This window comes from Sapajus apella, unplaced genomic scaffold, assembly GCF_009761245.1.
Source record: "Sapajus apella isolate SASKATOON/1434 unplaced genomic scaffold, GSC_monkey_1.0 scaffold3, whole genome shotgun sequence".
Lineage (NCBI taxonomy): Eukaryota > Metazoa > Chordata > Mammalia > Primates > Cebidae > Sapajus > Sapajus apella.
The window spans coordinates 4,236,246-4,262,517 of NW_022436943.1; the positions used below are offsets into that span (position 1 = coordinate 4,236,246).

The following is a 26,272-nucleotide window of genomic DNA, read 5'->3' on the forward strand; positions in this document are numbered from 1 at the left end:
ACCTCTTAAGACATTTCACCTCTGCTCTGAGTGTTTTAAGCTGGCCCTCTGATTACAAAATGTTCATGTGAAATCTCATCAAGATGCTTTCTTAAAATGAAGAATGTTTTATAAATTGTAATGGCTTTAATCAGCGCCCTCTTTGAAGCTATTTAACTCTATGATGTAGCCCAACCATTGCTTCAATTATGTCATTTATCAACTCTGTATTAATTAAGTATCATTATAGAGATTGATTTATATACTTTTCACGTCTCTCTCACCAGATGGTAGAGCACTCTCCCTCTCTGACACTCCATAAACATCACCTGAATTCACTCAGCTCTCCCCACTTGAATGTTTAATCAGCTCTTAGTCATCTTCAAACTGAATTGCTCCTCTTCCTCCTCCTCACTATACTCTGTCAATACAGTACACAAAGGCCAAGTGACATAAAACGTCAGCCAGCAGTATTTCCAAAGCCAAGCTTTATCAACAACTTATTCCCACCTCAATGAGTTCATACCCAGTGTGGTGATGCAATTTTCACACTAAAGTGAAGGGAGAGTCTTTTGCTTCCTTAGCTGATCAAAAGTTGCAGTCTGGGGCGGGGCAGAAAAATAAAAAATAAAAGTTGCAGTCTGTGGTCAACTATGGGGGGCAATGGAGAACATAACTTGGAATACAATGTATATGTGGCAATGGGAATACAACAGACAATTTGGCCTCAGTAGAGTTACCTTTTGAATTACATTTTACTTCGGCTAATATAAAATTTACTTTGCATTCTTCAGCTAGATTACTGAGAAAGCAGGAGGCAGAAGTCCCAAGGTATACTGCATTGCAAGAAAGCCAGGCTAGAATTTTAAACTGCCGTGGGTGAGCTAAAAAGTGGACAACAGAGAAATGGAAATGCCGAACTGTTTTTCTTGCAAAATATAAAGACCAGATTAACAGTACTATCTTACAGTTACCTCAGACTCAAAATGTCTAGAAACCAAACTGGCCAGTTTCCCTCCAAGCCAGCTCCCCCACCTGACCCCTACATTTCTTATTCTCCTGTCCCTAAGCTGGGTTCCTTACAGCAGGGATCGTCAGCTCAAATATCTACAGGACTCAAACAGGCAACATAGATGAATAAAGTATATAAAAGAAGGTGGGGAAATTTGGCAGATAAGAAGGGACACATCCCATCAACAAAAAGGACTTGGTGGCTAATCTCCTCAGCTGATGTTTGCCCAGCGGATCATACAAGATATATCACCAAATCTGGTTTTTCTCTAAAGCCTATAAATCCTTATTGTTATGTGAAACTTACGATTTTTAAATTTGGGGCTGAACTAAACACAGATTCATCCCATAGATTTTTATCCTTGCCTATCAACTTGGACCCCTACTCGTTCCCCCTTTGAATGCAATCAATTCCCAAGTTCTAATGTTTTCATACTATGCCCCCTGCTGAATTCTTTCCATTCCAATTGCCACCATCTATGCACACATTACTTCACATCTGCATTATTAAAGTATCCTGTCCTTCCCTCTCCAATGCATGCTACGCACAACAGCCAAATTGATCTTTCTAAAACAGTAGTTCTTAAACTTTAATATGTATCAGAATCACCTGGAATGCTTGTTAAACCAGGTTGCTGGACCCCAACCCTAGTTTTTCAGTTCTAATGGGTATTAGGTGGGACCTAATAAATTGCACATCAATAAGCTCCTAGGTAGGTTGATGATGCTACTCCAGGGACCCTACTTTGAGAACCACTGCTCTAAAATTCACTCCATATCTCTAACACATTCCATGGTTCTCCATTTCCTCCACATTAAACTTAAAACTTCCCAATCCAGTACTCTGAATTCTTCAAGCCTGGTCTCTTCCTTTCAAACCAAAACTGCATTTCTCTGATCCCCTAGGAGGCCTGGCTCCAGCTAAACTGATCTACTTGTGTTTTACCCAAATATATCAAGCACTCTCACCTTGCTTTTTATTTTTGATAGTTACAGAAAGTCTTCCCACCTCCCTTCTCTTGGTCAATTCTGCTTTTTATTGAACACACCCCAAATCCACATTGTCAGTGCAACCAGCCCCAATCAGAATTCTGTTATCTTCTCTAGATTCCTATAGCATTAGCTCTCCAGGCTGCTTGGTGCAATCTAACAGCATGGAAATTAGAGCCAGAGACTAAGTTTGAATCCTAGTTCTTTCAATAGATATGTAGCATGATAAGTGGTTAATCATTCTGAATCTGTCTCTCCTTCAGTAAAAGAGATACCTAAACAGTATCTACTTCTATTGGGTTACATAAAGAATTAATTGAGACAAACTCTTTAACCCTTTAGAATAATGCAAAGTAGATGATTAATAAATAGTAATTTCCTTCCTTTATCCCTTTCCCCCAATGATTCAGTTGGCACTAACTATAAAACAAATAACACTAATCACTTATATGTTTTACCCCCTTCTCTTTTGGCTACATAAAATATTTCTTGAGGACAAAGAAAATATGGAATTCACCTTAGTAATACTAGTACTTGGAAATTTCTGAGCAACTGTAAGCTCTCAAGAAATATATACTAAACAATATGATAAATTTGAGAAATAATATAAGACAAATAGTTCTGTAGAGAAGCTTTCCTTTGTGGGAATTAAATCTCTAATTAATTGCACTTATTCTTAAAATATTTTCCCGTGACAAAGGCAAAGAAAGCTATTTTACCTTCAGAAAAACTTTTAAGCTCTAACGGGGAGGGGGGTCTCAGTTGAAAATGGTCAAGGAAAGAAGCATCATTAGAAAAGCATTAATAAAGGAAATATCTTCTCCTTGAAGTTGAGCCCAAGAACACCAATAACGGCAATACACAGAATAACAATAACAAACCTGGAGACGATGCTGGCAACAAGCAATGGACATTTTTTTAGGACATCTGTCACGTAACCATGTGACCGCTGCAGATCCAGAAGCTGATATTGATGACTGCACTGAAAAGTGTCCAATCAAACTGGTCAAATCAAACTGCCCTCCAGGGGATTCTCAAACAGAATCCAAACAGCAACAAACTACAATATATATTATGTTCTCTAGTGTTGCTGACATCTATAATATTTTTAGATGAAATCCAGTAACACCCAGTCCCATAGAGCTAAGGGTGAAATACATTTCAGAGAGAAGGGAGTTATTTTCCTTAATCAGCAACTCAAAACATCTTTGTTCATAAGTGTTGTGGCAGAAAAATGTATAATGTGGCATATTGGGCAACTGAATATTTACCTCCAAATACAGAGCAAAGTGCCCTAAAACTTCAAGTTGTTTTACACTTACTGTACAGAGGTTACAAAGTTTGGTCAGAGAGCACTAGGAACTGGGTCAGGTGGTTTGTTATGAGACCCCTGCCATGTTTTACTCTATATCCTCAGACAAATTCATTCCTTCGGTAGGCATTTCCTAAGTTATTACTATGCATCAAACATTATACTAGATGATAGGAACCCAGATGTTAAAAAATACACAGAATCAATGTCTTTCTGGAACTTACAGTCTAGTGTGGAGACAGGCAATTGGGGCAGACTGGGCAGTATTTCACCAAATTCACTTTCCTTTCACCAGGACGTAAAGATAGACCAAATTTCCCGGCCTCTATGGAATGGCATTCTGCCCAGGAGAATATGAGCAGAAGTGAGGTGTGCCATATCCAGGCCTAGATAATGGATAACCATGGAAAACCCCCATCTAGGTTATTGACTTTCTGTCTCTATCCCCTTAATTGCCAGATGAATGTAGAAGACTCTGCAGAGAACTCAGATCTCAAAAATGATAAAGCCACAGACAGTAAGGAGCAGAGGGCCACATTCTGACCACTCCCTTGGAACTGTTATGTGAATTATATGCAAGAGACTCCTATTATGTGAAGTGATTGAGATTTGAAGCTGTTTGTTACAACAGTTAGTCTACTCTACCAAACCATGAACCAAAACTATTAATACTTCCAAGACATTATGATACAGAGCATGCACAGGACGATGTGGGAATACAACAAAGAGGCAACTCATCTGGGCTGCAAGTGCATATCAGGGAGGGCTCCACAGAGGAAGAAACACTTGAAATGACTCTTAAAAGATAGTGTGTGGCAGTGAGAAGGGAAATGGAGGGTAGCAGAGGAGAAAGCATATGCAAAGTCATGAAACTCTGAGGAAACATGGTATGTGGGAGAAGTGTTAGTGATTCCTGACTGCTAGAATGTGGAGTCATGCTGGGAAAAGGAACTGTTCAATGTGTAATCGTTGAAATGACTGATAAAGAGCAGAACCTAAGAGATTCAGTAACTATTAGAAATGATGGACACAGCAAGAGAAAAAAGGAATAAAGGACCATGTGACTTAGAAGGTAAAGGATAAGGTTAATTGTGAAAAAAATGAAACTGAAATAGCTATGGAACATCCAAAAGAAGAATCCACTGGCAGGTAAATATATAGACCTAGAGCTCACAGCAGTGGTATGGATGGAAGAGTGGGGGTTGGAAATTGCCACAATGTAGATTGTGGTTGAAGTCACATCTTCACAAGCATGAGCCGTATTTATAGACGCATGATGAGGATATTCAGGTAAAATAGTCACAGTGAGAAGCCAGAGATACAGGGAAGAAATAGAGAAGAGGATGAAAGGGTACAAGAGTGAGAGTAACAGCAAGCAAGCAAGAGAGAGAAAACACAAGAAAGAAATCACGGAGGTCAAAGAGAAGAAATGCTGAAAATGCAGTCGATGGAGGTGAGAACTTCAGAGAAGTGAAGTAAGATGATGGCCTGAAAAATGTCCATTAACTCTGACAAATAGGCAGCTATTTGTGACCTTAACAAGTCCTGTTTCAGTACTAACAAAAGCTAGGCTATAATAGTCTGGAGAGTGAATGAAAATGAGGAATTAGAGATAGAAATAGAAACTACTTATCAAGAAAACTTAGTTCTAAAAACAGTAAACGAGAAGTAGACATACATTTTATTTTAGTTTTCATTTCTCAGGAGGCAAGACTTATACATGTTAATATGTCTAATTGTCTGAACTTTTATTTCCCTATCAAAAAATAGGACTGATAATGACCCTTCTGCATGGGCCACTGAATTCTTTTCAGAGCAAATAAAGTAACGTGAAAGATTCTAAAGTACAATGTAAAGTCCAATGTTATTATGTATTTACAAATGTTGAAAGAATAGAATTATACCAGTTGAGAGTCCAGTGAAATGTGGTTGGCTATAAAACCAGTGAAACATTATAATCAGTCTAGATATAGGGATATGAGGAAAAAGGTCCTTTTAATACACACTACAAGATGCTAACCTCAAACCTTAGAAGCTAGCAACAGATTCTGAAGTCCCTTGCTGGACAATTCTTCTGGTACTCCTAAGTTGTAGCTTGGGTTTCCAGATGTCTTCATTATGCCAGAAAAAAAATAACGCCAATGAATCCTGGCAAATTACTGTGCATTAAGTCATTTGGGAATTTATTAGTCTTATGAGTAGTAGTTCTTAAATAAAGGTTTCTGGCAATCACCCAGTTTCACAAAGTAACAGACCAGCTCCATAATTTAAGTCTCATGACCAGTGAAATCATGGTGAATTCCCACAGCTTGCTGAGTATGTTATTCCAAGGGTTGATGGAGGTATTATGCGGAGTAAGCTAGCCATTTTAGGACTTCCCTCCTGGGAAGCTTAACCATCCAAACGAATATGGTCCAATCATTATTTCACCAGTCATAAACATCGAAAGATCCCACAAAGGACATTATTTTTAGCACTGTGACATCAATGTAACTAGTCATAAAACTTCTAACAAGTAGTTTTAACATGCCGCATCCTCCTCCCCTGGGAAGATATCTTATCCTTGTAAAAGGAAAATGTCTCTTTCCTTTTCTCTGCACTTTTGTACAACTCCCCTCTGACTGGGTTTCCTAGCTGCTGACATATGCTCCCCAGTAATTTTTATTTTCAGGGGTGTAGGGTGTTAATTAAGGTCAAGCAGCTGTGTCTCCAGTTCCAAACAGCAAATGTACAGAATAAATAAACATCCCTTTACAATAGATACTAAAAATCCAGTCTTGAGACCCAAATAAACCCTATCTGCTATTATTTTTGCATTAAAAAAAATCTTAGACCAGACTATAACACTAAAGTTATGCTTCTTTTACCATGTTTCTCAAATATTTTATCCTTAACGTGGGACACTACCACAATAGCTGTTAAACTAGGCTGAACATGTACATGTCAGTTTTTAGACTTTTCATCCACTGTAATACTGAATTTCATCCTAGGACTGAAGGCCAATACAGCTCTTTGGCATTACCTCAATCAAGACTACAAAGAAAAGGACAAGTCTTATGTTACTCTCAAACAATATTACCAAACATTTATATAGACCTTTTTAGATAATCATTTACAGATAATTAAGTATCTTTTTCAAGTTGATCTCATTTAATCTGAAAATTATTTTGTACACTTATTATTATTATTATTCATTCCTGGTTAATAGAAGAAAATTATGAGGCCTAGAGAAGTTTACAGAGGTTTAAGAAACATTCCTAAGGCCACACAGTTGTTCAGAAGCAGAGCCAAGTCTGTATCCAAGGTCCTCTAATTCCTTAACTCTTCACTACCATAGATGGCCCCCATCATGTCACCCACACTCTTTCTTCTCCACTTCTCTAGCAACATGGAAAACAGCCTGGCTTCCTCTGAAGTCATTAGGAAGCTTTGATGAAATGCAGACATGAACTCGGTTCTTCCTCCAATGAAAATACATAATATATTAGTTATATAAGGAATGTAATGGGATCAGTGTAGATGTGGAAATCTTTAAAGCTTTTTATGCACAAATGATGCTTGGAATCCAGAAAAGCCAAAGAAGATATTACAAACAAATGGCCAAATGACCAAATGTGGAACGGGGGTGGGGGGAAATTCAATGAACAATCAGTACTTTCATTTGAATGGTTTGTTTGTTTATCATATGGGCTTTTCTTTCATGGAAAACCCTTGCTTTTGAAAGGATTTCAAATGAACATTACGACAAACCTGTAGATGGAGAAGGAGGCCACAGATCGAATGAGAGATGCCAAAGCCCCCACCTTGGCAGCTTCCACCGCCCCCTGTGTTCGGTATTGCACCGTCTTCGAGTAGTTGATATAAGGTTGGTTATAAACAACAATCTTCCCTCTTGCTTCTGAGGCCCTTCTCTGCAGTTCATCGAAAGAGGTCACCACCAGAACTTCTGCTGTAATGCCTAGAAATAAAAGTCATGCAGGATTAATTTAGTTTCCCATCAGCCGGGTTGAATTGGCACATGAAAGGTCACACACATGCTCTTTCTGCTACATCTGGCAAACTGGTTTCAGAAGATCAAAGTTTTAGAGCCATTTACCATGAGAGAAAGATTGTGGGCTTAGCCAACTTCCCAAGAGAGTGAAAAGGCATTCAAAATAATGTAACATACAAATTATACTGTTTTTCAACTCACTTGACCAGCCAGTATTAAATCACAAATTGTTTGAAAAGATAGCTTCTTTTTTAATTCTTTCCCACCCTAAGAAGTCACAAATTTCACAGAATGATGTTAATTATTTATTTTTAAAAATGCATTTCAGAAAGCTCTCCTTAGGATTAATGAAACACATATTAATCTTTTTATAAAACTATTTTGATATGTTGCTAAACAACCTACAATAACATCACACAAAAGATGCCAGTTTGTGAAGAATACTCTTAGAAGCCAATCCTTTTCATAAATCCAATTTTTAACAAATGGTTAATATAACGTCTCTCAAGAACCACAAAAAAGTAAGCTTTCCTTCCTCCTTTGTATGAAAACATTCTTAAAGAGTGGAAACTTCCCATGCTTCTCAATTTACAGTATTTGTTCATCACCAAACACATCATTATTCTTCAAATAAAAATGTTGAAGATGTGTAATCGTGCTATAATCCTGTCATGCTGGTTAGAAGAGATGTGCCTTCTTTTCTCATACCATAAGACTCGCCCAAATCTTCCTGATTAAGGAACAAGGTTTCACATCTTCCAAGCAATCATTCAAAATTTGCCAGACCATTAAAAGATCCAAATTGACGGAGTAGTTAGAGTAACAAGGAAAAAAATATTTGGCAACAAAGGCCAGATGCAGTGGCTAAATATATCTAAAAGAAAATAAGTGGATCATGAGGTCAAGAGATCGAGACCATCCTGGTCAACATGGTGAAACCCCGTCTCTACTAAAAACTACAAAAAAAAATTAGCTGGGCATGGTGGCACATGCCTGTAATCCCAGCTACTCAGGAGGCTGAGGCAGGAGAATTGCCTGAACCCAGGAGGCGGAGGTTGCGGTGAGCCAAGATCGCGCCATTGTACTCCAGCCTGGGTAACAAGAGTGAAACTCCGTCTCAAAAAAAAAAAAAGAAAATAAGTGGTAGGCATCTACTGTTTTGTGGCTTTAGCCATGCAGTCATAAAGCATGTCAGTAAAATAACAAAGTATCAACATATATTTGCATATTTCCTTAATATGAAAAACTAGAGAACTAGGTTTTTCTGAAAGCTTAACAAATGTTAACTGTTACTTGCAAAATCCTTTTAAAATGCACTACAGGTATGCGAGAATTTTTGCTTTCAATATAAGCCTCATCATAATGGGCCCTTCAGGCAGGCTACTCCCCTGGTATCACCATCCAGACTGAATTTGTATTTTCACTTTAAAGCGATTGGCTACAGATCTATTGGTAGGTCTTCACCAACACTGAGAGCTCAATTTATAATCTAAAAGAGGCAATGTATAATTATGGAAAGTAAGGAAACCACTAGCTTTTTAAATATAATATGTATACATAAAAATACAAATAAGAGTTTGGCTAGACAGATTTTGAGATTCATGCATTTCTGAAACCTGGAGTTACCTTGAAATTTGACTGGTGTTATTGTTGGCATAGTATGGGAACTTGGCTGATGGTTTTCAGCTGCTCCTAATGAATAACAGGTTCAATGGTCCACTCAAGGGATGTCGCAACAATGGGGTAATTTTGGCATCTGGATTGGAGCCACTAGAAATGAACCAAATTTCTCTAAATTTTCATAGGCCACTGCGAAATTAAAGTCATACGAGGGTGGTACTTCAATATGGTCTATGCTCCCATTCAAGTATTTTTTTTTTAACAAACAAAACAGTGGAGTCCTAAAGTGCCAAAACCTAAACACCACAGTTGCCAATGCAAATCACTAGTAGCAGCTACAAGTCAAAACCTACCTCTGTGAACTTGGAAGATGAGTTTAAATTAATCTGTTTTCCTGAAAATTTACAGTCATCTCTGATTCCTCTGTCTCCTTTATCCCCCATATCTAATCAATTCCCCAAAACTGATAATTTCACTTCTTAGAAATCAGTATTGATTGAAATCAGGAACTCTGTTCAACCCCCTTACACTCTCACAGCAGGCCCTCATTAGCTCTCTTTTGAACTATTACAGGTTTCTACTCCCTGGCCCTCCCATACCACCAGTGTCCCAGCCTCCAGTACAGCTCCTTTTCACCTTCACAGAGTTGCCAGAATGCACAAGTCAACCTACTGTACAGTCAGATCTGCCCAAGGCACCATCCCCAATTCCTCTTCCCCTCTTCTATCTCTGTCAAAAACCCAACATTTCAACATCCAAAGCACCTGCCACTATGCCCAGCTTTTTTTTTGTATTTTTAGTAGAGATAGGGTTTCACCATGTTGGCTAGGCTGGTCTTGAACTCCTGACTTCAGGTGATCCACCTGCGTCGGCCTCCCAAAGTGCTGGGATTATAGGCGTGAGCCACCTTGCCTGGCCTATTCTCTTCTATTTTAGACTTCATCAATACGAAACCTGAAAGTTCCTGCTCTCATGCCATGCCATTTCACTCTTCAGTGTCTGCGTTAATGCTGTAATACATCATATTTTGTTGACCCCCTTTTCCCACCTTAATCATGTGACCAGTACCTATTTATCCCTCAAGATTCCATTCAAGGATCACTTCTTTAGGGAGCATTCCCTGGCCTCTTGTCTCCTGTAACATCGGGAAAGCCTGGATCAAGTACCACCCTCTTCTGGACTTTCAGGGTGCCCAGGACTAACCCTGGAGACACAATTTGGTGTACATGTAGCCAGTTGGTCACTAAGCACCCCTTGAATGGTGCTGCTCCAAATAAGTGACTACTGACTGGGTCTAAAGCATTTCCATGAATGTTCAATTTTACCTTTAAAGTTTGATAGTCCTTCTCCCATAGGAACTCAGCAGTCTGATTCCCTTATACCCACAGTACAACTGCAGAATAACCAAGCAAAAGAGGCCTTGGGGCACTCAGAATAGAAATAGAAATTCCAAGTACAAAAACTTGAATATAAGAAAGCTCTTCTGATCTCTTAGAGCCTGGTTACTCTTACTTTACACAAAATTCTACATCTGGCATTTAAACCATTTAACTATGAGAAACAACAAATCAAAAGGAGGAATTAAAGTCTAAAAAATGACAGCAGTACCACAAAAAACAATTTTGGAGTCAGAAACATATAAAATAACTAACACTAAGAGAACTTTCTACAGTGACAGAAATGTTTGCTATCAGTGCTCACACAGAAGCCATTAGCCACATGTGGTTATTGAGCACTTGAAATGTGACTGGAGTGACTAAGAATCTGAATGTTTAATGTCATTTAATTTCATTAATTTATATGTACACTTATATGGCCACATGTGGGTAGAACTCACATGACTGCAGGCTCAGGCCATTGCATAGGACAAATAGATGACAGCATCTCTTCTGGCCCTGAGGGACTTGCTTCATGAAAGTCCACTAACAGATGTGAGTCATGGTGATGACTTCCTCCAGCAGTTACAGACAAGGTGGGCCACTGTATTCAGTAGCCATTATTTGGGAAGGCAGGGTGTGGACAAAAAATTTTAGGAAGATTTTTGCTCAAATTGAATAAAATAAAACTAGTCCACCTAGAATATTTTACTCTGCTATATTAGTTTGTGTTCGAACACGTTACACCAAAGGACATATTCATGTCTGCCTACAAATCAGCAAGCTCTTATTCTTTACTCTCATCTCCTTTCTTTCCATCGTCCAATTCCAAAAGATAGTTCATGAAAACCTCTAAGAACACAAAACCAGTGTCATATTCACAATAAGGCTTATCCTGATGTCCCTATTAGTAATTGCAACTCACTCGCAACCTCCTATCCCTTTTAGCTTGTTTTTATTTTTTGCAGCATTTATCAGTTTTGAAATGTACCCACAACAATAATGTAAGTTCTAAGTGCCTGAAATAGTGCCTAGCACATAATATGTGAAACACACACACACATAATCACATACCCACAACCCACTTAATAAATGAAGAGAAACTGAAAAAATAAAAGCATAATACCCTATCCCTGATCACTCTTCAAAAATGTATACTTCCAAGGAACTTACATATTTCTATAGGTAAGAATAATTGATGGTAATAATAATAATGGCTATATTTGAATGTACATTGTTTACACTAATAGTCACAGCAACTCAGCAAAGTAGTTATTATGAGGAGACTGAGGTGCAGAGAATAAAGTTCATATAACTGCTAGGTGCTAAAGCTGAGACTGGAACTACTGGACATCTTAATCCAGGGGTCATGCTCTTCCCATTAACTGCATTGTTATCTTCATTCACAAATGTCACATATATTGAAAGAAAAGCTTGGCATTTTCATTTTAAGAGGAATTAGGACGGAAAACAAATAGGTATATAAAAATCTGCCTAAGTTGTCAGCAATTCTTTTCCTTAATCTATAAGAATTTTGTTCATCAATCAGGGTGCTATTATCCTACTAGGACCCAATGCCTCAATAAAGGAGTTGGGAGGGGTGTTTTACTCTGGAACAGGAGTCATCAGAGTCTATTAAAGAAAAGGATTACAATACCTAATTTCTGAAGAGAATGTGAGACTGAAGCTAAAAATACTCATTATAAAGTAACTCTTTTGGCTACAGCATATTATATCACAAAAATATTATAAAAATCCTCAGGTTCCTTTCTATCTTCCACACCTAATTTTCAAAACTGATCAATTTTTTAAGCCACTTGCCCTGTGTGTAATTACCACTGCAGTCTCCTAGCACAGAAAACAGATGCTGACTGCTTGGTATTGCCTCAGATCATCTATTCTATAGTGAATTTGATAAACAGATTCCAATTTCAGTCTCTTCTGATTTGATTCTTCCTAAGAACAGTTAAGAATAAGAAGTTGATGAAATAATTTTACAACATTTTCTACCATTAAAATAAAAAGACTTAGAGACAGAAAAAGGTATCTATGGGCTCAATTAAATGTGGTATGTTTTAGAATATTGATTCCGAACAGGAAATAGTCTAGCCGTACCCAAAAGGAAACCTAGCTTTCTACTCTTATGAAATAATCTAATACTGTGTGCACTATGCAAGATAACTAGGTCCATGGAATGGTTGGTTTTTCCAGAACTCAGAGTTATGGAGAAGAGAAAACTGTTGTTCTGGGAAACTCAGTGTTTTGGCCTGAAGTGATAAGGAAACTGCAGATTCATGGAAGGCAGATAAAAGAACATCACAACAGTTCTTTCTGAGTGTCCGTTTGTTTATGGAGAATATTGTGATTGTGCAATGTTCTTTTCATGGAAGAATATGCCTTACAGATCCAAATTAATTCAACAAATATATAGCCTTCCTAGTGTGCCAAAACTTCATGCTGGGCAATGTGGACAATAGGAAGATGAGAAAATTCCAGTACTATCCGTAAGGATTGTATAATCTGGGGGAGAAAATAGGCAAACAGTAACTTTAAAAAGAACATAATCACAGTACTTAATGAGAGTACAAAGTACAATTTCATGAAATAATAACATAAATCAGCATTAATTCTAACTAAGGGAAGAAATCTAGGAAGTTCCTATAAAGAAGAAATTTTAAGAGTGCTTTAGAAGATTTCAGTAAACTGAAAATGAGGGGAGGACATTCCCAGGTAGAGAACAAAGAGAGAAGACAAAAATACATGAAACATCTATTCATTCACAATGAGTAGGAGGCTTCCTGCCAGGCACCAAAACAGACAGTGGAACATTCTATGAACTTCCAACTTTTAACCAAGGTATTTATGGACCTCCATCTTCATTCTGTGAATTCCAGGAAAAAAAGGAAAACACTCTTTGAATAAATTTTCAGGAAAAAATTAAAACTCAGCTATTAGTTGAGAGAAAGTTAGAAGAACAAGAGGCAAAGTGCAACTCCAAGTGATAACTGAAGGCACATGACCATCCTCTTCAGAATGTGTCTCTGGAGATCTGGCTAAAATTAAACCTGGTCTGCTGACCTTATGGGAGACCCCAGACCCCACTGAATCAAAATCCATGGGCATGAAAAGTTATCATTATCTCTAGCGAGGCAGCTGACTGCCCTGTTGGGTGGTATGCTGAGAGCCACTTGTACTAATACCTGAGAACAAGCCACAAGAAAAGCATCCTGTCTACTTTGACTTCTAAAATATTGAGCTTAGGTGTGGCTGGCAAGATGGCCAAATAGGAATAGCTCTGGTCTGCAGCTCCCAGTGAGATCAATGCAGAAGGCGGGTGATTTCTGCATTTCCAACTGAGGTACCTGGCTCATCTCACTGGGACTGGTTAGACAGTGGGTGCAGCCCATGGAGAGGAAGCAGAAGCAGAGTGAGGTGTCGCCACACCAGGGAAGTGCAAGGGGTAGGAAACTCCCTCTCCTAGCCAAGGAAAGCCTTGAAGGACTGTGCCATGAGGAATGGTGCATTCCAGCCCAGATACTATGCATTTCTCATGGTCTTCACAACCCCCACACCAGGAGATTCCCTTGGATGCCTACACCACCAGGGCCCTAGGTTTCAAGCACAAAACTGGGCAGCCATTTGGGCAGAAACCAAACTAGCTGCAGAATTTTTTTTTCATACCCCAGTAGCACCTGAAACGCCAGTGAGACAGAGCCATTCACTCCCCTGGAAAAAGGGCTGAAGCCAGGGAGCCAAGAGGTCTAGCTCGGCAGATCCCACCCTCACAGAGCCCAGCAAGCTAAGATCCACTGGCTTGAAGTTCTCACTCCCAGCACAGCAGTCTGAAGTTGACCTGGGACACTGGAGCTTGGTGGGGGGAGGGGTGTCCTGCCATTACAGAGGCTTGAGTAGGTGATTTTCCCCTCACAGTGTAAACAAAGTCACTGAGAAGTTTGAACTGGGCAAAGCCCATCGCAGTTCAGCAATGCTGCTGTAGCCAGGCTGCCTCTCTAGATTCCTCCTCTCTGGGTAGGGCATCTCTGAAAGAAAGGCAGCAGCCCCAGTCAGGAACTTATAGATAAAATCCCCATCTCCCTGGGACAGAGCACCTGGGGGAAGGGACAGCTGTAGGCACAACTTCAGCAGACTTAAACGTTCCTGCCTGACAGCTCTGAAGAGAGCAGCAGATCTTCCTGCACAGCGTTCAAGCTCTACTAACAGACAGACTGCCTCCTCAAGTGGGTCCCTGACCCCCATGCCTCCTGACTGGGAGATACCTCCCAGCAGGGAACAACAGGCACTTCATATAGGAGAGCTCCACTGGCATCTGGTGGGGGGGTGCCCCTCTGGGAAGAAGCTTCCAGAGGAAAGAATAGGCAGCAATCTTTGCTATTCTGCAGCCTCTGCTGGTGATACCCAGGTAAATGGTCTGGAGTGGACCTCCTGCAAACTCCAGCAACCCTACAGCAGAGGGGCCTGACTATTAGAAGGAAAACTAAGAAACAGAAAGGAATAGTATCAACATCAACAAAAAGGATGTCCACACCGAAACTCCATCTGAAGGTCACCAACATCAAAGACCAAAGGTAGATAAATCCATGAAGATGAGGAAAAACAAGCGCAAACACATGGAAAATTCCAAAAACCAGAACAACTCTTCTCCTTTAAGGGTCACAACTCCTCTCCCACAAGGGAACAAAACTGGATGAGGAATGAGTCTGACAAATTGACAGAAGTAGGCTTCAGAAGGTAGGTAATAACAAACTCCTCCAAGCTAAAGGAGTATATTCTAACTCAAGCAAGAAAGCTAAGAACTTTGAAAAAAGGTTAGAGGAAGGGCTAACTAGGATAAGCAGTTTAGAGAAGAACATAAATGGCCTGATGGAGCTGAAAACACAGCATGAGAACTTCACGAAGCATACACAAGTATCAATAGCCGAATAGATCAAGTAGAAGAAAGGATATCAGGGATTGAAGATCAACTTAATGAAATAAAATGCGAAGACAAGATTAGAGAAAAGAATGAAAAGGAATGAACAAAGCCTCCAAAAAATATGGAACCATGTGAGAAGATCAAACCTATGTTCAATTGGTGTACCTGAAAGTGATGAGGAGAGTGGAACCAAGTGGGAAAACACTCTTTAGGATATTATCTAGGAAAACTTCCCCAACCTAGCAAGACAGGCCAACATTCAAATTCAGGAAATACAGAGAACACCTCAAAGATACTCCTTAAGAAGAGCAACTCCAAGACACATAATCGTCAGATTCATCAAGGTTGAAATGAAAAAAAATGTTAAGGGCAGCCAGAGAGAAAGGTCGGGTTACCCACAAAGGGAAGCCCATCAGACTAATAGCAAATTTATCTGCAGAAACCTTACAAGCCAGAAGAGAGTGGGGGCCAATATTCAACATTCTTAAAGAAAAGAATTTTCAACCCAGAATTTCATATCCAGCCAAACTAAGCTTCATAAGTAAAAGAAAAATAAAATCCTCTGCAGACAAGCAAATGCTGAGAAATTTTGTCACCACCAGGCCTGCCTTACAAGACCTCCTGAAGGATGGAAAGGAAAAACTGGTACCAGCCACTGCAAAAACATGCCAAATTGTAAAGACCATTGACACCATGAAGAAACTGCATCAACTAACAGGCAAAATAACCAGCTAGCATCATAATGGCAGGATCAAATTCACACAAAACAATGTTAACCTTAAATGTAAATGGGCTAAATGCCCCAATTAAAAGACACAGACCAGCAAATTTGGTAAAGACTCAAGACCCATTGGAGTGCTGTATTCAGGAGATCCATCTCATGTGCAAAGACACACATAGGCTTGAAATAAAGGGATGGAAAAAAGCAGGAAAGATCTAAAATCAACACCCTAACATCACAATTAAAAGAACTAGAGAAACAAGAACAAACAAATTTGAAAGCTACCAGAAGACAAGAAAAAATTAAGGTCAGAGCAGAACTGAAGGAGATAGAGACACAAAAAAACCTTTCAAAAAAATCAACAAATCAAAAAGCTGTTTTTTTAGAAAAAATATCAACAAAATAGATACACTGGTAGCCAGACTAAAAAAAAAAGAAAAGAGAGAAGATCAAATAGACACAATAAAAAATGCTATAGGGGATATCACCACTGATCCCACAGAAATACAAACTACCATAAGAGAATCCTATAAATAGCTCTATGCACATAAACTAGAAAATCTAGAAGAAATGGATAAATTCCTGGACACACACACCCTCCCAAAACTAAACCAGGAAGAAATCAAATCTTTGAATAGACCAATAACAAGTTCTCAAATTACGCCAGTAATTAATAGCCTACCAACCAAGAAAAGCCCAGGACTAGATGGATTCATAGCCAATTCTACCAGAGGTCCAAAGAGGCACTGGTACCATTCCTTCTGAAACTATTTCAAACAATAGAAAAAGAGAGACTCCTCCCTAACTTATTTTATGAGGCCAGCATTATCCTGATACCAAAACCTGGCAGAGATACAACAAAAAAAGAAAATTTCGGGCTAATATCCCTGTTGCACCTCGATGTGAAAATCCCCAATAAAATCATGGCAAATGGAATCCAGCAGCACAATCTTGTCCACTACAATCAAGTCAGCTTCATCCCTGGGATGCAAGGCTGGTTCAACAGACACAAATCAATAAACATAATTCATCAAATAAACAGAAACAATGACAAAAACCACATGATTATCTCAATAGATAAAGAAAAGGCCTTCAATAAAATTCAACAACCTTTATGCGAAAAACTCTCAATAAACTATGTATTGGTAAAATGTATCTCAAAATAATAAGAGCTATTTATGACAAACCCACAGCCAATATCAGACTGAATGGTCAAAAGCTGGAAGCATTCTCTTTGAAAACTGGTATCAGACAAGGATGCCCTCTCTCACCACTCCTATTCAACACAGCATTGAAAGTTCTGGCCTGGGCAATCAGGAAAGACAAAGAAATAAAGGGTATTCCAATAGGAAGAGAGTAAGTCAAATGGTCTCTGTTTGCAGATGACATGACTGTATATTTAGAAAACCCCACGGTCGCAGCCCCAAATCTCCTTAAGCTGATAAGCAACTTCAGCAAAGTCTCCAGACACAAAATCAACGTGCAAAAATCACAAGCATTCCTATACACCAATAATAGACAGAGAGTCAAATAACGAGTGAACTCCCATTCACAAATGCTACAAAGAAAATGACCAGGGATACAACTTAAAAGGGATGTGAAGGACCTCTTCAAGAAGAACTACAAACCACTGCTCAAGGAAATAAGAGAGGACACAAACAAAAGGAAAAACATTCCATGCTCATGGTTAGGAAGAATCAATATCCTGAAAATGGCCATACTGCTCAAAGTAATTTTATAGATTCAATGCTATTCCCATCAAGCTACCATTGACTTTCTTCACAGAATTAGAAAAACCCAATTAATTTAAATTTCATATGGAACCAAAAAAAGAGCCCATATAGCCAGACAATCCTAAGCAAAAAGAACAAAACTGGGGGCATCATGCTACCTGACATCACTATACTACAAGGCTACAGTAACTGAACAGCATGGTACTGGTACCAAAACAGATATATAGGCCAATGGAACAGAACAGAGGCCTTGAAAATAACACTATATAACTACAACCATCTGATCTTTAACAACCCTGACAAAAACAAGCAATGGGGAAAGGATTCCCTATTTAATAAATGGTGTTGGGAAAACTGGCTAGCCACATGCAGAAAATTGAAACTGTATTTCTTGCTTATACTGTATACAAAAATTAATTCAAGATAAAGACTTAAATATAAGACCTAAAACCATAAAAACCCTAGAAGAAAACCTAGGCAATACCATTCAGGACATAGGCATGGGCAAAGACTTCATGGCTAAAACACCAAAAGCAAAGGCAACAAAAGCCAAATTTGACAAATGAGATCTAATTAAACTACAGAGCTTCTGTACAGCAAAAGAAACTATCATTAGAGTGAACAGGCAACCTAAAGAATGGGAGAAAAATTTTTGCAATCTATTCATCTGACAAAGGACTAATATCTAGAATCTACAAAGAACTTAAACGAATTTACAAGAAAAAAACAATCCCATCAAAACTGGGTGAAGGATATGAACAGTCACTTTTCAAAAGAAGACATGTATACGGCCAACAAGCATATGAAAAAAAGCTCATCATCACTGGCCACTAGAGAAATGAGAATCAAAACCACAATGAGATGCCATCTCACGTCAGTTAGAATGGCAATCAGTAAAAAGTCAGGAAACAACAGATGCTGGAGAGGATGCGGAGAAATAGGAATGCTTTTACACTGTTGGCATGAGTGTAAATTAGTTCAACCATTGTGGAAGACAGTGTGATTATTCCTCAAGGATCTAAAACCAGAAATACCATTTGACCCAGCAATCCCATTACTGGGTATATACCCAAAGAATTATAAACCATTCTACTATAAAGACACATGCACTGTTCACAATAGCAAAGACTTGGAACCAACCCAAATGTCCATCAATGATAGACTGGATAAAGAAAATGTGGCACATATACACCATGGAATACTACACAGCCATAAAAAAGGATGAGTTCATGTCTTTTTCAGGGACATGAATGAAGCTGGAAACCATCATTCTTGGCAAACTAACACAAAAACAGAAAACCAAACACTGCATGTTCTCACTTATAAATGGGATTTGAACAATAAGAACACATAGACATAGGGAGTGGAACATCACACACTGGGGCCTGTCAGGGGGTGGAAGTGGCTAGGGGAGGGATAGCATTAGAAGAAATATCTAATGTAGATGACAAGTTGATGGGTGTAGCAAACCACCATGGCACGTGTATGCCTATTAACAAACCTGCACGTTCTGCACATGTATCTCAGAACTTAAAGTAAATTAATTTAAAAAAATGAAAAATTATATTGACTTTATACAGAGACCTTTGTTGTTTAGTGAAGAGGTACCTATCACAGGCCCATTATGTTCAATTCCACATGAAATGTAGGGCACTCCAGTTTTATAAGAATCAAACTAGCAATAAGCAGCAATAAACATGGACCACTTCTGGTCCTTAGAAATTAGATTGCCTTAAAATCCAAACTGTTCCCATTGTTATTGTAGCAGCATGAACAGGCACTCAGACTTGAGTACCTTGATTTCTTTTGGTAATTATCACAAGGAACATGTATATTCTAAAATATGAAGTATATTCTTTTTCAAAACAACTTGGTTGTTTTGAATATGGTTGCTTTGAAGCATGGTTGACATGGTTGCTTTCTCTCTAATCACTGAGTGTTTCCTTGTAAAGGTGACTAATGTGAGTGAGGGAGGGAGGGCTTTCATGAAAACCACCGTCATCTAATGTGGAAAAGTGAGCAGCAGGAAGGCACGATGCACCTCAGTCAGTTTCAAGTAGTATTTACAGGGGAAAATCCAGGCTTGGCAATGGATGGGATATGGAGGTGAGCTGCCAGCTACAGTAGACTAAAATGGGCTAGTTATCATGGTCTGAGGATCATGGCTGGCTTCCCTGGGAAGATGGGATGGGAAAAATGAGCGCTAATTGAGTAGAAGACACTGGCAGGAGGGTGGGTAGGAGAGAGGACTAAGATGAGAAAATAAGCAGAAATTGAGGGAGAGAATGATGACAGAAGGCTGGCAGCATTTGCAGGGTGACAGCACATGGGAGCCTTTATTAAGGAATTTGGGTGAGGATACAGAAGTCAGACAAATTCACATTCACAGTTGAAAATATCATTAGGCTCAGCTTGATGAAAGGCTTGGAGGAGGTAAGAAAAGTAGAGAGCTGTTGAAAGGACTACTGCCACATTCAGGGCAAGGGGTGACAGTGGCTTAGACTGTGACAGGGCAGAGGAGATAAAGCATAGTAGGCCACTTTCAGTAACAGCATGATACTGTTTATTGCAATTGGGTTTTATACTCCAAGAAGCATACTGCCCAAACTGTGTAATGACTGTTTTATGAGGGAAAGTTTTATATAAACTGAAATTTAGTCATCAGATCATTCAAAACTAAGACGACATTTCTAAAAATTTTAAGTTGAATATTTTCAGTGAAACAGGCAAACATCTTAGTCTGCAACTTAAAAAAAAAACAAGTTATTTATCACGTTATGCATTATTTAATATATTATTAAAACAGAGGATTTCTTTGTCAATATTGAGAAGTGTCTATCATTACATACCCTGGCTTGAATGCTGGCTGTAAAGCTCACCGGCCTTTGGATCCTGAATAAGCTGCTTAACTTTTTTTTATCCTATAAAATTGGAATCACAGTAACATTGGCATCACCAGGCTTTTTGTGACCATTATATGAGATAATGGTGGTAAATCTGCTCTATAAGACAAGGGTAGTTATTTAAGGGCTCTCGACATATATTTAGTGGGCATAGCAATAATTACCTGGTTTATTTAAAATTTCACTTCAAGTCAAATTACCAGGAATAAAACAAACTGGATATGACTTCAGCAAATATCAAGTCTACTTGGCTCAGAGCAGACTTATTCCTTACAACATTAGATAGCTCCAGTTTTTACTAGAGCAATAATTTAGGTCATATATCATAAAGATCCGGCATCAGGCTGGACAGAAAAGTGGAGTAGGTTCCATGGGTCTATTTGGAAACAAAGTGTACAGAGGAAGTGACGGAGCGGCAGGTGAGAGAAGCAGGGAAGGAAGTTTTGGAGAAAAAATAGCAGAACAGTATGGCATAAGAGAAAAATATACCAGTAGTCCTGTCCAAAATAGGCCTACTGGTATAATTTAATAATTTATTAAATATACTGATATATTTAATCATTCTGTGTTCTACTCTTTAGTAATTCTAATGACAAATGTTCCATTATTTCCTCTCAAAACACATACCCGCCCATTGCTTTGTAAACTGTGATATCAGTCAAAGACGCTGAACCTGAACTTGACCAAGAGACTTTCTCTGGCCATACGAATGTCAATACTCATGATATGCAGTCACAATTGAGTAAGTGCTTTAAGGAACATTGCAAGGTTTGGCTTTGTCTCTAAGAAAATATGGTACATATATACCATGGAATACTATGCAGCCATAAAAAACGAACAAGATCACGTTCTTTGCAGGGTCATGGATGGAGCCGGAAGCCATTATCCTCAACAAACTAATGCAGGAACAGTACAAATACTGCATGTTCTCACTATAAGTGAGAGCTGAACAATGAGAACACATGGACACAAGTAGGGGAACAACACACACTGGGGTCTGTTGGGGGTAGAGTATGAAGAGGGAGAACGTGGAGGAAAATAGCTAATGCATGCTGGGCTTAATAACTAGGTAATGAGTTGATAGGTATAGCAAACAACCATGGCACACATTTACATATGTAACAAATCTGCACATCCTACACATATACCCCAGAACTTAAAAGAAAAAGGAAAAGAGAGATCATTGCTCTCAGCCAGGAGAATGGCATGTCCCAAATGGAAGCTACTCCTTTTGTCTGCATTCTGGGGTTAAAAAACATACTGGAGGTAGGAACAAAGGCACTACTACTGAAGGTCATTTGTTACCACAGCATTACTGGGTAAAAACTGACTAATTCAGGGGCTCTGAATTTAAAGTTTCTCTCAAAGTTTTTCACAATCTATGGCTGACTGATAGAAGATATAGAATGAATATATTTGATACCTAGGGAAGATTGTTCTGTGAAAATCAGATAACTACTTCCTCCTCCTATCACACATAAATTGATCAACACCAAATGACCTAAAACAAACAAATCTGAAGAATTTAGCAAGTATTAATTGATCTAATACCTGTAGACTAAATGACAAAGAATTTTCAATAGGAGATAAACTCAAGATCATTAAAATACAGTCTTTGCAGCTTTGGTTAGCTAATCCACCCAATGTCATTTCTAAAAGAAACAAGCAGCCATGTTATACTTTTTAATAATTCTATACACATTCAGTAGATTTCACTATTTCATTCCTAAATGTATTTGCTTTCTAAATTCCATCTTTATAACTTAAGGGCAAAAATGATAGAAACTAGTGTGCTTATGTTTGTATCAAGTACAAAATGTTATTGCAGTGCTGTATTAGAGGGCTAAAATAACTCTACAACAATGGTATTCCAAACTGGGCTTTCTTATGTAGCCATGATTTAAAATGTTAAATGTATCTCATGCTCTTCTTAAAGAAGTAAAACTTGGGTAAAACTACAGTAACAAAAGAGAATTTCTACCCTAAATAATGATAAACTTGGCTCAGTTTCATGATTCAATATCATATAATTTGTCAATAGAATATTATCAGAACCATATGAATTACATGAAAATTTCCTGGATTTCATTTTATGAAAGTTCATTGGCTAGATGGGCACAAATCCAATTACTGATGTTAATTATGTTACAATTAAAAGCCTATATCATATAGTTTAAAGGAGGTGAGAGTAAGGGCATTAGCCACATTTTATAGGTGACAAAATGGAGGCACAAAGAGATTCAAATATCTTACCAAACTAGAAAGTGACAGTGCTTGAATTTGAATTCAGATCAGACCGACTCCAAACTCATGGCATCAGTTTCATCTTCAAAGTCTGTGTGGTGTTCTCTTCCAAAACATCTACGGGCTCTCCTAGACCTTACAGCCTAACTATTGGCCCAGGGAAAGAGAAAGTATCTTTTCCAGAAGTTCCCACAGCAAAGAGAAAAGGCTTCAATTTTTTTCAGACACCCCAGAGCACAAGTCTGTTCAAGATTCATTAGTTATATGCCCATTTCATATATCTAATACCATGGCCATAGAAATGGGCTATGCTGACTACCTTAAGCCAAGCAAGGCCATTCCACCCCAGACCTGGGTAAGGGGCCAATCCTATCCAAACCACATAGCTTGGAGTGAGCCAAGGCTGTAGTTCCCAAATAAAAAAAAAAAATGAATCCTGGGTAGCAAACAACAGATGGCCACCACAGGGGATGTCCCTTGATATTACCACAATTTGTAGCATAATGCTTTTTGCATATTTTGAATTCAGTATGTTTGCTGAATTGAATTGAATTAAATATCACATATTGTTCATGATCCACTTTGGCTGGGCAAAGAGCCTCCTGGGCCATCTATCCCCAACCACTGAAATCAACAAAATGAATAGGAAGTTTTTAATAAGCTTTGGATGAGCTACCAATTAAGAAAACCAGGCATCCATTTAACAACAATAATAATTTATTAATCCACACCAGAAACTTAGGCACAAACGCTATAGTAATAGAAATATTATTGCTGTAGGAGCTCACAGTTTGCATCATTCCCAAGGATCCATATGGACTATTTGTTATCCCTGAGCCATATTTAAAACCACTATTCTATAAAATTTTGTCATGAAATCAAAAAATTTAAACATTTGCAGAACTTCCATTGGATTGTAGGGTAAGGATTTTAAATATTTAAATAAAAAACATGAAGTGTGTATAGACTCAATATAAATTTAAGACATATAAGGTAATAATTCTTCAGTTAAAAAAAATGCGTGAAACTAACGATAGCAGAAATAGCTTTTCTATGTGTACTCTGGCCAGGAAACATGCAAAGGTCTTTACATATATTATTTCATATAATCCTTATGTCCCTATGTGGTAGGTATTATTGCCACCCTTCAGTAAATATATTGATATGAAAACTGAAACTTGACCCAGGTCACATAGTATGGCTGGTAGCAGATCTAAAATTCAAACACAGACCTATCTGATGGAGACTATTTCTAAAAGAGATGGAGAGAGAGCAACAGTACCCTGGTCATTGAATCCTCATCTGATTATTCGTTCATACATTTCATCTACATGATGCCTAAATACTAGGCATATAAAATGTCTTAGAGGCCATCACCACTAAGAATTTTAGCATATTACCATATATAGCACAATGTGTTTACTAGCTACTACATAGATTAGAATATGAAGACATAGAATAATCGTTGCTGAGTGGTCCTTAAATGTATATTTTAATCTTTTCCTCCTTGTTTAACCTAGCATAAAAGTTATAGTAAAACTGTCTCATTAAGTAGGTTTATCTGTTGGTCACTTCAGGAAAGATTCAATTAAAATAATAATAATAGAGAACTACCATTTATATAGGTCTTACAATATGCCAGGTACTGTTCTAAATGTGTTACTTACATTAACTCAACAGATTCTTTTGACAGCCTTATAATGAAGGTACTTTTATGATCTTTATTAAATATAAAATATTTTATTTATACTTGTGTTTTACTTATTTCCTGATTTATTACCAAAAGAATTTGAAGAGACTTGCAAAATTACATTGAAGAAATAAAAATAAAGGAAGAAGGTAAAGAAAACAGGTATAATAAAATAAAATACTGTCACAGATAATATTATCAGAAGAAAAAACACATCATAAGAGTTGTGTAGTTGCTGGTGAGGACCATATATTTAGCTACGAACTACCTGGCAAACAAAGCAAAAAGCAAAACATAATCAGGCAGAAGATTCACAATATCCATAACAGGAAAACAAGCCAGTTGCTCAAGAGTAGCACAAATTTCCCACAAGAAAGTTATTTTCCTACAAGAAAATTATATAATAAAAAATGCTATGTGATACAACAATGTACAAAGTCCATTTCTACCATGGGTGTAAAATGTGGAATATAACCCCTCATCATCCCTCCATATCCATTTTCTCCCTCTCCCTCAGTAATAACGGTTTTAATTTTGCTGGGAAGATGACTGTCTACAGTTTTTAAAAGACCCCATTTTCTAGCTTCTCTGTAGCTAGATGTGGCCGTGTTACTTAAAAGGGGAGGCATGTCTTTATCCTGGTCCCTCAAATGCAGATGAAAGAAGCTATCCTGGATGACGAGGTAGGCTTGGAAAGGAACATCTGGACAGCAGAATCTGGGTTCCTAACACTCTGGTGCATAGTTATCTATAATTTCATATGACAGAGAAGAAAATTCTATCATTTGTAAGATACTATTGCTTTGGGTTTTCTATCAGTTTTAGCTAACTGAAGAATGGAGGGGACAGAAAAATTCTTTGTATTAGGTGATCAGGGAAGACTTCTCTGAGGAGATATTTAAGCTGAAAACTGAAGGATTTTATGCTAACGAGCTATGGACAAGAAGAATGGAGAACAAGAATACTCATTGCAGAAGTTACTGTACCTACAAAAGCCTCTAGGCAGGAAAACTTTACCCAGAAGCTGAAGGAAGATTTTTGTGGCTGGAGTGCAGTAAGAAAGAGCAAAGAGAAACAAGAGACAAAATCCGACAAAAAGGCAGAAACCACATGATGCAGGGCCTCCTGGGCCATGATGAAGAGTTAGAATTTGTGTTGGCAGGGATACGTAGAAAAGAGAGTTCTTGTACACTGTTGAAAATAATGTAAATTATGAGCTCTATTATGAAAAACAGGAGGCTCCTCAAAAAATTAAAAATAAAGCTACCATATGATCCAGCAATCCCACTACTGAGCACACATATCCAAAGAATATGAAATCATTATGTCAAAGAGATATCTGCACTCCCATGTTCACTGCAACATTATTGACAATATCCAAGATATGAAGTCAACCTAAGTGTCCATCAGTGAACAAATGGATAAAGGAAATGTGGTACATAGGCACAATGAAATTGCTATTAGGCCTTACCAAAAAAAAGAAATATTGTCATTTGCAACAACTTGGATGACCTTGGAGGCTATTACATTAAGCGAAATAGGCCAGGCACACAAAGACAAATGCCATGTGAGCTTACTTATACCTATAATAAATAAAAAAAAAACAACATGCAAATTCATAGAAACAGTGAATAAAAGATGAGGGGATAGAGAGATTGGGAAGAAGCTGGTCAAAGGACACAAAATTTTAGTTAGAAAGAAAAAGTTCAAGAGATATGTTGTACATCATACTGATTATAGTTAATAATAATAGATTGTATACTTGAAAA

General features: G+C 38.1%; 1 protein-coding gene across 1 annotated transcript in view; it reads right to left on the bottom strand.

Moving 5' to 3' along the window:
• The window catches only part of CPQ (carboxypeptidase Q), a 495,642-nt gene that overhangs the window by 317,000 nt on the left and 152,370 nt on the right, over positions 1-26,272 (bottom strand). The window contains exon 3 of the mRNA XM_032245652.1: positions 7,043-7,250. Coding sequence (XP_032101543.1) covers positions 7,043-7,250 — 208 coding nt within the window. The remainder of the gene's footprint in view (positions 1-7,042; positions 7,251-26,272) is intronic.